The 11581-nt window shown below is 35.3% G+C and overlaps 2 protein-coding genes across 2 annotated transcripts; one reads left to right on the top strand and one right to left on the bottom strand.

The window, feature by feature from the left end:
* Nucleotides 1-4: 4 nt before the first annotated feature.
* Nucleotides 5-481, bottom strand: LOC123255457 (polyadenylate-binding protein 4-like; the record flags this gene model as incomplete). Its single annotated transcript, XM_044684247.1, has 1 exon — nt 5-481. A coding segment is annotated over exon 1 (462 nt), but the record flags the coding sequence as incomplete, so codon positions are not given.
* A 909-nt stretch (nt 482-1390) lies between these two features.
* On the top strand, nt 1391-11010 carry LOC123255456 (ubiquitin carboxyl-terminal hydrolase 36-like). The gene is made up of 8 exons (XM_044684246.1): nt 1391-1424; nt 2531-2792; nt 2973-3194; nt 5794-5904; nt 6796-6898; nt 9551-9618; nt 10112-10182; nt 10924-11010. The coding sequence occupies exons 2-8, from the start codon at nt 2540-2542 to the stop codon at nt 11008-11010; spliced, it is 915 nt and encodes a 304-aa protein (XP_044540181.1). The 5' UTR covers nt 1391-1424; nt 2531-2539.
* Nucleotides 11011-11581: the final 571 nt, after the last annotated feature.

Raw genomic sequence — 11581 nt, 5'->3', positions numbered from 1 at the left:
CAGGAGTTGGCTGAAACTGATTGATGATAGTGTTGGCAGGGAGGGCTCTCATTCCTGCAATACGCTGCATATACTGATTGGTTAGGTGGGCTTTCCTTTCTTCTTTCCTCTGTGCAAGTGCAACATATAGGGGCTTTGAGCCCACAATGCCCCCGTTCATTTCTGTTACTGCTTTAGTAGCCTCATCAGGTGAAGAGAAGCAGACAAAGCCAAAGCCTTTACTTCTCCCATCCTCAAGCATCACCTTGGCACTGGTAATTGATCCAAAAGGAGAAAATTCCTTCCTTAATTTTTCATCATCAGTGGTGTCATCCAAGTTCTTAATATAGAGATTCACCCCCTGGTAGCGGCTGATTCTCTCCTGTTTTAGCTGCTCAAATTTCCGTTTTAATTCAGCCTGGCATTCAACTTTCTTCTGTACCCGGCCTACAAATACCATCTTTCCATTGATGTCTTTTCCAATCATTTCTTTAACTGCCTTATTGGCATCTTCATGCTTCTCAAAACTCACAAAGCCAAAGCCTTTGGATTATGTATACTTTTTTAAAACAGCCCTGATTTGGCTTTGTAGTTTTCAGAGGGTAGTCATTTGTTGGTTAGTTCCTAAAGCTTCTACTCAAGTTTGTGAAATTAATATTGAAGTTGGATCATTTTCTCAGTTAAGGCTTTTATATCCTATGTTTCCAAACCAAGGGAAAACCTAGTTCTGTATTCTTATAGTAAAGGGTCATATAGGTTTATTTTTAAATCTAGAACTCAAGTACTTTCCAAAGTAGTGTGGATCAAATGAGATAATGTAAAATGGATTAACAAATTTTAAGAGACCACAGTAAGTCTCAGCAGTTATTATCTTCTGATATCCCTTGTATCTTCAAGGTACTCATTAATTGCAAGGACACGTTTGTTAATGTATCAGTTAACTCTTAGTTTTTTCAAGTGAGATTGATCAAAGATATGGGTGGACGGATTGCCTTTTCTGTAGATCATTTTCATTTGGGACAGCCTTCTCTGGGACAAAGATTGTAATGACCATGGCAAGAATTTGTATTTTTGTATCCTTAATGTTCATAGTTCATCTTCCCAAATTAATCTAAACAGTTGCTCTCTGTATTACTCTTTTGCTTTCATGACTAATTATACATAGCAAATGGTCTGTAACTGTGGTTGGTAGTGGAAAGTTACTGCCAGAAAGAGTAGGGACAATGAAAGTTGATAATTTTCTTACTATGTCTTGGTTCTTCACACTGTAGATTCTGATAGTTGATAATGTTCTGTTCACTTTGCAGTTTTGCTGACTTAAAAGGAAAAGGAAGAAGAGCTCTCTAATTAAAAGACAGAGGACAATATTTGGCTTGCTGGAATAGTCCTCTTCATAAATTGATCAGATGCTGCTGCAGCAGCTGGTCTAAATCCTGATATCCTAGGTGAGTCTGCAAAAGTTTCTGCATGTTCTGTCATTGTTTCAACTTTTTTGCATGTGACCCTGCACTGAGTGAGTGCTTTTGAAGACTTCCCTCTAGAACAGATATCTTATTTTCAGCAAAAACAGAGTACTCAGGCATAATAAGTTTTAAATATATGTCTGAACATGTGTATAGCACATGTGTGCACACATACACACCTACATAGATATAATGTTTATATGGTGTGTTCTAAAAGTTTTAATGCAGTTTTAATTTACTAAAATTCCACATACTTTTAAGACATTGTGGGAAAGGAAATCCGTATAAAAATAGATCATCCATATGGCTATATCCTAGCTTGACCTTGAAGTGGAATTGAATCAGAGGGTATTTGTGATAATCAAGCAGATTCCTGAGTAGAGTTCAAAAGAATTTCCACGAATGGATTTAATTCAATTTTTTCTGAGTGTAATTCAGGAAGTTCTTGAATCCTAATTAGTATACTCCATTACAAGTGACAAAGTTAGTAGTTGTTAATCAGTTCCCCCTGGCCAGGGTAAAGAAAAGAGACGAGATAGAAAAGTAGTACCATGTATGTAACATCTCTAGAATTTATTTGTATCTGAATTTATTTTGTAAGTTACTATTTGACAAGATTTGGGGATAAATTTTAAATTTGTTGTACCCCAGGTGCCAGTTCTATTGAAGCTCTTCCCTTATCCCCACTTTTTTTTTATAGGGTAGTGGTAAATAACTTTATGAACAAACAAATACCTTTCTGTTTCAGGTTAACCATTTTCTTTCCAGAGATCACTCATCTTCTTTGTGTTCCTTATAGCTTAATTTTTCCATATTCTGAGACTATTGGAGGATTGTGTAATATTCACTTAGAAATCTGTTTTCATTGATTTGGTTAATTTTCTTTCCTACAATTATTGGGCTCCAATTAATTTGTTACTCTAGTTTGCCTTTCTTTTGTGAGGATGATAATTTATGGTCTTAGGTAGCTTATTCAAATAGTTCCTTAGAGATCTGTAAAGATCATTGAGAAAAATTTAAAGGAAATGACTTCCAGGCATTGTTTGTTTACTTTTATTATTACTCTGTCTCAATCATTTTACTTTCAGTGATGCACGATGCCAATTGTTGATAAGCTAAAGGAAGCTCTGAAACCTGGTCGGAAGGATTCAACAGATGATGGCGATCTGGGGAAGCTCTTGGCTTCTTCTGCCAAAAAAGTCCTCCTACAGAAGATAGAATTTGAGCCTGCAAGCAAGAGCTTCTCTTACCAATTAGAGTCCTTAAAGAGCAAATATGTGCTGCTGAACCCCAGAATAGAAAGTATTGGTCGCCACAAGAGTTGTGATGAGGCACAGATCAGGAGACAGGGTAAATAATATATATTTGGAAACAGAGTATAGGCCAAAGAGTGATGGATTTAGATGTTTATATGTAGGTGGGTTTTTTGAGTTGCTTTTTTTGTAGTCTGAATAAGATACTTTGTTTCAGAGAATTCTCTTGTTACTTATGTATATCAATCACTTCCTCTTCTTACCTTTGCTTTTTCAGGCAGTGATCATGTGTTTGAAAGCTGTAGTGATGGTGTTCCAGCCCCACAGAAAGTTCTCTTCCCTATGGATCGACTATCTTTGAAGTGGGAGCGCATTTACCGAGTTGGAGCAGGTCTCCATAATTTAGGCAACACCTGTTTCTTGAACTCCACCATACAGTGTTTGACCTACACACCCCCTCTAGCTAATTACTTGCTTTCTAAGGAACATACTCGGAACTGTAAGTATAATTTTGAGTCATAAAAAATGACTTTTTAAAAAATTTGGTAATGAAGCTACATTGAGGTCATAAGTTTGTGATTATGTGTTGATTTTTTGCAGTGTGGCAGTGATTCATCTGGCCAGAATAAGTATTTAGATTAACCAGAATTTATTGTGTCTGTTTTGCCCTACTTGGATATCCTCGCTTTATATCAGTATCTCCAATCATTGAAAATAATCCAAACCTTATTAACCCTCTTCTGGGACTAGCCTTAGGAAGCATTTTCACAGGATTCCTTCTAACAATAAACATTCCTCCAACATCACGAATCACCATAACAATACCCACCAAAACCAAACTATCAGCCCTTAACCTCACACTACTAAGGCTTTCTAGTCAGCATAGAACTCAACTCACTAATAAACTCAAACACAATAAACCATACTATCAACTTCTCAAGCATTAGGTTACTTCATTCATATTATACTTCGAGCTTCACCTTTAATAAATTTATTTATAGGCCAACTAATTGTTACCATACCAATTGATCTAAACTGATATGAAAAAATAAGACCTAAAGGTCAAACCAACATACATTCTACGTCATCCTCATTAGTTACTTCTACTCAAAAAGATGTAATCAAAATATATTTCTATCCTTTATAATTTCAATTATTCTTATTTTAATATTCAATCTATGCCCACGAACAACCTCTAAAACAATATAAAGAGTAATAAATAAAATTCACCCTAACTTTACCCCAACTTCCCCAGATATCTTCCCCAGAATTATCACACTAATTCTATTAATAGAGCAAATAATAATATACTAAAAGCCACAATTTTTCCAATTGATAAGTAACTTTTATTTTGTAAAGTCTGGAAAATCTTTAGCAAAGCAAATTAAATCTTTTTGTTTGTACTTTCTTTGCTCATATACTTGTTCTATCTGAGAATGACTGTTCATTTGAAAATAAGTTGATGAGGGGGCAGCTGGGTAGCTCAGTGGATTGAGAGTCAGGCCTAGAGACGGGAGGTCCTAGGTTCAAATCCAGCCTCAGACATTTCCCAGCTGTGTGACCCTGGGCAAGTCATTTGACCCCCATTGCCCACCCTTACCGCTCTTCCACCTATAAGCCAATAGACAGAAGGTAAGGGTTAAAAAAAAGAAAGAAAGAAAGAAAGAAAATAAGTCGATGACATTAGGAATATGCTTAGAGGATTAACTCATACAATGTTTTAGGGTAAATTGAATTTTTTTCACCTCAAGTTCAGTAACTGAGAAAAAGAGTTGTGCTTTTTTTTTTTTTAAAGTTGACCTCTTTGGTTTATGTTTGTGCTCTGTTAATAGGAGTTTGAGATGCTGGTCTAAGTAGGTTAAAAATATTGAGGGCAGTCTTTGTTGTAGACCTTATGTTCCATGTCATATGGTCCAGAGTTAGTAGAAAGGATGAATAAACAGTAGGTAGCGTATGGCACCTACGTAGCTGCTCAAAAATAAGGGGTTTACTGAAAACTATGAAGTTTCTTTCATTGTGAATGGTAATCACTGAGTTCTGATCTGTTATAATTCATTGGTTAAATAAAGTGAAATTAAGAGATACTGAGTCTCAAATTCCCTCCCTATATAGCCCCTCCCTCACCAATTTAGAAGGCAAATAATATGACACTTGTGATATCCGTCAGGTCATAAAAAACATTTCTATATTAGCTGTGTTGCAAACCCCCTCCCCCCCAAAAAAGTAAGAAAAATATAGAAAGTGAAAAACAATATACTTCAATTCATACTCAAGTGAGTTCATCAGTTCTCTCTCCAGAAATGGAGAGCATTTTTCATCCTGAGTCTTTTGGAAATGCATTGATCAGAGTAGTTAAATCTGTTACTGTATAGTGTTTTCCTGGTTCTGCTTACTTCATTTTGTATCAGTTCATAGGAATTTTCCCAGGTTTTTTCTGCAACCATCCCTCTCATCATTTCTTATAGAACAATAGTTTTCCATCATAATCATATATGATAATCTGTTCCATCATTCTCCAGTTGATGGTTATCTCCTTAATTTCCAATTCTTTACCACCACAAAAAGAACTGCTATAAATATTTTTGAATATATAGGCCCTTTTCCTTTTTCTTTGATCTCTTTGGGATACAGAATTAGCCATGGTATTGCTGGACATATGCACAGTTTTATAGCCCTTTGAACATAGTTTAGAATTGATCTCCAGAGCAGTTGGACCAATTCACAACTCTCTCAACAGTGCATTAGTATACTTATTTTTTCACATCCCTTCTAGTAAGAACAAATATTTTTCTAAGCTTAATTTTGAAAATGCCTTTAGAAACTTGTTAAATTAAAAGAACAAAAAAGCAAGCAATGAACTTTAAAAAGATGATGCGGTGTTTTCTAGAATCAAGATTTTCCATGATCTCTAAAGGCTGTTTAGCACAAAAAAGGTTTCTTCGATGATGATCTTTGATTCTATGCTTATAGTAATCTTAGTCATCCATGTTCTTTTTGATGTTCCAATTGTTATCAGTTCACTCTTTTGTCATTTGTCCCATTACCATTGTAGTTGGAGACTAGTCAGAAATCTCTTTTTCTCTCTTTTTTATCTGCAGGTCACCAAGGAGGTTTTTGTATGCTGTGTGTTATGCAGAATCACATGATCCAGGCCTTTGCCAATAGTGGCAATGCTATCAAGCCAGTCTCCTTTATCCGAGACCTGAAAAGTAAGAATCAAGTGATATTACCAAACATTTATTTAGATCCAATTGCCTAGAACTTTGCTGGGTAGTATAGGGAATGTGTAAGATATATTAAAAATAGGAACTATCCTCAGGAAACAAGTTCTTGTTGGGGAAACAAGATTTATACATATCAAACAATAAGAAAAAATATAAGGCCATATATAAAGTGCTACATTTTGAGACATAGTAAATTGCAAATGATTCACAGATGGAAGAGGCTATTAAAGCTTAGAGTCACTGCGGAAGAAGACCTAATGAGTCATAATGTATGAACTCAAAGGTTCCTGAAAGATTATCTAGTCAAGTTCCTTTATTTTGCAGGTGAGGGAACTCAGACCCAGAGGGGTAAAATTACTTCCTCAAGGTCATAGAACTAGTTAAGTAGCAGGACTGTAATCTAGGATTTAAATCTCTTGACTCTTTTCTCTTCCAGTGTTCTTCCCATTACACTATGATGCTGTCTTCTCTTTTATTAGGAACAGTAGCATGGGACAATGTGAATTAGGTGTCAACCGACTTAATCTTTAGCTATGTTGTATCATTGCTGCATACTAAATAACCCTCTACCTTTGCCAGAAGCAATGGACAGGTTGGTTTTTAGAACAAATTGCAATGGTATTGAATAATTGCTTTTTTACTTTGTACTGACTTGTGAAGATTAAGTTAGTGAACTAAATATATATTCTTAGTTCCTGGTTAGTTTTATGGGTTATCTGCTTTTCTCTGATATATTAAGAATTAGCCCCTATGTACTTTGTACTTTGAGTTATTAAGGAATATTGAGGAAAACAGGGAATAAAGTTAATTGTTTAAAGAAGTAAAATTTCAAACTCTTCCCTTCTAGACTGATTTTTTTTCCTTTTCTATCCACAGAAATTGCTAGGCACTTCCGCTTTGGAAACCAGGAAGATGCACATGAATTTCTTCGGTACATTATTGATGCTATGCAAAAGGCCTGCTTGAATGGCTATACAAAGTATGTACTTGGTTTCTTCACTTTGGAGTTGAGAATTGGAAGCTAATTTCTCTCTACTTCAGCCACAAGTAGAGATGGTTTTTCACTGTACCTGGGATTTTACTCTTACTCATTTCTTACATTAAGATCTCTGACATTCCTCTCTCCAACCATAATTTTTAATCATTCTATTTCTCCCTAAGCTTCATCAACCATATTGCTTAATATGAAATTGCTCCCTGCAAAGTTACTGTGGTCTCTTTAATCACTAATTCTAATGGCTTTTATATAATCTTTTCTCTCTAGGTTTTTGTAATATTGCTGATGTCTTTTATCTTAGTCTCATCCATATCACTCATCAGCTTCCAGTAAAATGTTATCTTTATGCAGATCTCTGAATCTAGCTCCAGTCTTTCCTGAGCTTCAGTCACATTTCAAATTGGCTGTCCCAGAGACATCTTAAATTTAACATGTTGAAAACTGAACTCATCTTTTCCCCTAAACCCACCTTTCTTCCAAACTTCTCTGCACAAGCACCAAAATCTTCCAATATTCTAGATTCATAACTTTGGTGTTATCTTTAACTCCTCACCCCAATTATCAATGGCCAAATCTAGAAGTTTTCTATTTCTACATCATTTCTCATTCAGCTCCTCTACTCACACAGCTGTCTTTATTCAGGCCCTGCATTATTGTTTGCAGTAGTTACAGTAGCCTCCTAATTGGTCTTTCTTCCTGAAGTTTCTGTGCACTCTGATTTGTCTTCTATGTAGTGCCAAAGTGATTTTCCTTAGGGATTTGACTACGTCACTCCCTTAGTAAATTCTGGTGACTTTCTATTTACTTCTAGAATCAGATATAAACTCCTGTTTGGCTTTAAAACTTTTCAACAGCTTGGCCCCATCCTGTCTTTCCTGGTTCATTATATGTCACTCCCCCTCTTCCACTCTGTGATCTGGTCATACTGCCCTTCTTTCTAGTCTTCATACATCATAGTCCAATTTCTGCCTCATAAAGTTCTTTTCCTTCAGTTATAGATCCTTCAAATATAGCTTAAGCAACACTACCTACATGTAGCTTTTCCTGATCTCAACTGCTAGTGCCTTCATTCTGAAACTACCTTGTATTTAACTTTTTACAATTTGTATTTCATTCTCTTTATTTTTTATATACTCATATGTCTTTATCATCCCCACTAGAATGTAAGTTCTTTGGGAATAGAGATTTCATTTATCGTATTTGTGTCTGACACAGAGTAGGCACTAAACAAATGCTTGTTGATTGATTATTTTGAAGGGAACATACATTTATGGCAATCAAAAAGATATTTTTGCATTCATTACCTTTATAAACTACGTAGATTATTTTATATTTCTCAGACTGAAGCCTGAATATACTTCAAAGAAAGGCACATGTATAGCTTTTTTTGGAATAGCATTTAGTTCATGCAAAAAAAATTAGGAATGGTTTTTATGAAGTTTTCCAGATTGAAGGAAATTTATCTCAGCAGCCTGATTGAGAGAGAAAGCTTTAGCACATGATATTGTTTTGAAATCTAAATCTAGGCTGTGTGACTCTGGGCAGGTCACTTTATCCCCATTGCCTAACCCTTAACCATTCTTCTGCTTTGGAAGTATCCAAGTATCTAATATGGAAGGGAAGAGTTTAAAAAAGAAAAGAAATCCACATCTGTTGTCAATTATTTTTCCTACCTTGTCTGCCACTTATCAGCTATTCATTGTTTTGAGCCCTTTTTAAATTTTTTTTTTTTTTTTGGTAACTCTTGAGTTCCTGTTAGACATAGAGTGTGTGTGTGTGTGTGTGTGTGTGTGTGTGTGTGTGTGTGTGTGTGTGTCTGGGGGGGAGGGGAATCTATGAAGAGACTTAAGTGAAAGAACTTCATACATACAAAAAATTGGGGCAAATCTGACATTCAAATGAGTTGGTTGTATTTAGGTTTGTTTTTAAAAACCCTTCCCTTTTGTCATAGAATCAATACTTTGTTTTGGTGCCACGCCAGAAGAGCAATAAAGGCTAGGCAATTACAGGCTTAAGATCTTAATGAGGAACCACAAATAAAAAGGAAGCTGAAAAACTCATGTTCATAGGTGAGAAACAATATTGCATAGTGGATAGAGAGCTGACTTTTGAGTCAGAAAGACCTGGAGTCAGGTCCTCTCTTTCATATGGATGAGCTTGGTGGTTCTAGTCATTTAACCTCTCAGTGCCCTAGGCAACTCTCATTTCTTTAGCATTTAGCACAGTAATTGCTAAATCTTCATTGATAGAATTTTCCTTGTTGGAAGTTCCCTATACCAAAGAAATCACAAGGTTAAAAAAAGCCAATAAGTACCTTAAATATTCGTGGCAATAAAATCTAATTGCTATTTATGAAGATAATCTGAGCATTGGCTGATTTAAGTGTGCTTATATCAATGGAAACAAATTAACATTGTTCTCTCCTGCATGAAAGAAAGTGTCCCTGCGTTTAGTGTTCTGCATTAGTGGAATAAAATGCCCTGGTTGTCATGCTCTCTCTGCTTTGCTTTGAGAACATTTTAAGAGATTTACAACAGTTAACCCACAATGCAAATTCTCAGTTTTGTAGGAGATGAGTGCTATCTGGGTATGTACTGATCTTGAAGTTTTTCATCTGTGTTATATCTTTTGCAGATTAGATCGCCAGACACAGGCAACTACTTTAGTCCATCAAATTTTTGGAGGTTACCTGAGATCTCGTGGTAAGTACAGATCTTTTTATTCCTTTCTTTCTTTGCTGGAGGTTAGAGTAGTAACCAAAGGAATCAAAGAATCCCTATAATTTTTTATCATTTCTCAAAATAGCATAAATAATGAAACTAGGTAGAACACAGTAGACCTCTTGAATGTCTTGTTTATCAACAGTACAGACAAACCTATTGATTATTGAAGAAAAAAGATTCCATTACCCTACTAATACATGCAGCTGCTCTGGGCTGCTTTTGGTTGGTTTCATGTCTTTTTGTTCTTGAATGATAGAAATTCCAATTGAGATCTCTTGCCAAGTACAATGATGCTTGCAAAGCTAATTTTATCACAATCTCTTGCTAACATTGTAATAGAGTTTTGAGAGAGAAAAAAACCACCTTAAAGGTTAGTAAGCCTTGGAAAAAAATGAGAAAGAGATATCTGCAGCAGTTTCAATTGAGCTTCTTTAATGCTTGACTAATTGCTCTCTGCTCTGTTTTATTACAGTTAAGTGCTCAGTATGTAAAAGCGTCTCTGACACCTACGACCCCTATTTGGATGTTGCACTGGAGATCAGGGTACAAAATTATAGCATTGTCACTTATATATATATATTTACATATATATATATGGCTGATTTGAGAAAGTGAGGATTTTAACTTTTTAAAAAGAGATGAATTTAAAAAAATTAAAAAATAAAAAGAGCTAGATGGGAAGTAAGAAATGTGTTGCTTTGGTGGAAAGGTTTATCGAAAGCTTTTTTTCACAGATATTTTTGGCATGTTCTTTTTAGAAGGACATTCTTTGCTATATTACTGCTTTTGTGTTGTGGTAGAGATGTTATCTGATTTTCAATAGGATAATCTATAACTTAGAGCAAACCTGAAATCTTTTAAGTGGAAAAATACTTGGATAATTCTGTGTGTCCAGCTTCCCATCCTCAAAGGGCTAAATTCAAACAATGCAATACAATTTTCTCATAAGTTTCATAATTGAATAAAGTTTTCTCACAAGACCAAAATTGGACTAGACTCATAATTGGATAGAGAACTGAGCTAGATCCAGTTTGAGTCACAACATGGAGTCAGTATCTTTCACTCAGTTCTCACAACTTTCAGTTCACAAAACAATAACATAGATTAGTGCCTCTTCTGATGTTTGCCATTTGATCTTGTTAGACTGAAATCTCAAAACTCAGAATTATATAATATAACATGAATATTTTCTTAACTCAAACAAAAACATTTTAATTTAGGTATTTCTTGTATATCTCAGCTTCTCTTTCTTTTACTTGTTTACCTTGTACTTGTCTCTTACAGCAAGCTGCAAATATTGTACGTGCCTTGGAGCTGTTTGTAAAACCAGATGTCTTGAGTGGAGAGAATGCTTACATGTGTGCTAAGTAAGTTGCCTTTTTGGTTTTTTCTCTGTGCCATTTTTCTAGTTTGTCAACTCCCTTGGATATTTCCTAATGCTGTGGTATTCTTTTTTAATTCTACTTGCCAAGATGGTTTTCCAGTCGCCAAAATCACTTTCTTATTATCCTGTAAAGCATTTTTTTCTCCCTCTTTTTTTTTTTTTAGACTCTTACCTTCTGTCTTAAAATTGAATCTAAGTTATCAGTCTAGGGCTGGGCAGTTGGGGTTAAGTGACTTACCCAGGGCCATATAGCGGGGAAGTATCTAAAGCCAGATGTGAACCCAGGAATATATTGGGAATTATGCACCTCTGCAATTGTGTCCATCTTCAGACCTGGCTCCTGACCTCCGTTTCTCCCTTTTACTATAGTTCTTCCTAAAGTTTGATCACTTATCTCCTGTCCACTCTGTTTGTTGAATCCAAGTAAGTGATGATGACGACAAAGAAGACAGAGGATACTTAGAATAAAATGGTTTTTAGACCATAGATAAATTTAACATAGGGGTTTGTGCTATAAATGTGAGGAGGAACTAAATTGTATATGTTATAAACAAAACC

The sequence above is a fragment of the Gracilinanus agilis genome, unplaced genomic scaffold, assembly GCF_016433145.1.
Source record: "Gracilinanus agilis isolate LMUSP501 unplaced genomic scaffold, AgileGrace unplaced_scaffold46953, whole genome shotgun sequence".
Taxonomy (NCBI): domain Eukaryota; kingdom Metazoa; phylum Chordata; class Mammalia; order Didelphimorphia; family Didelphidae; genus Gracilinanus; species Gracilinanus agilis.
Note: the sequence above shows the minus strand (reverse complement) of the source record. Positions and strands in the feature narration are given on the sequence as shown.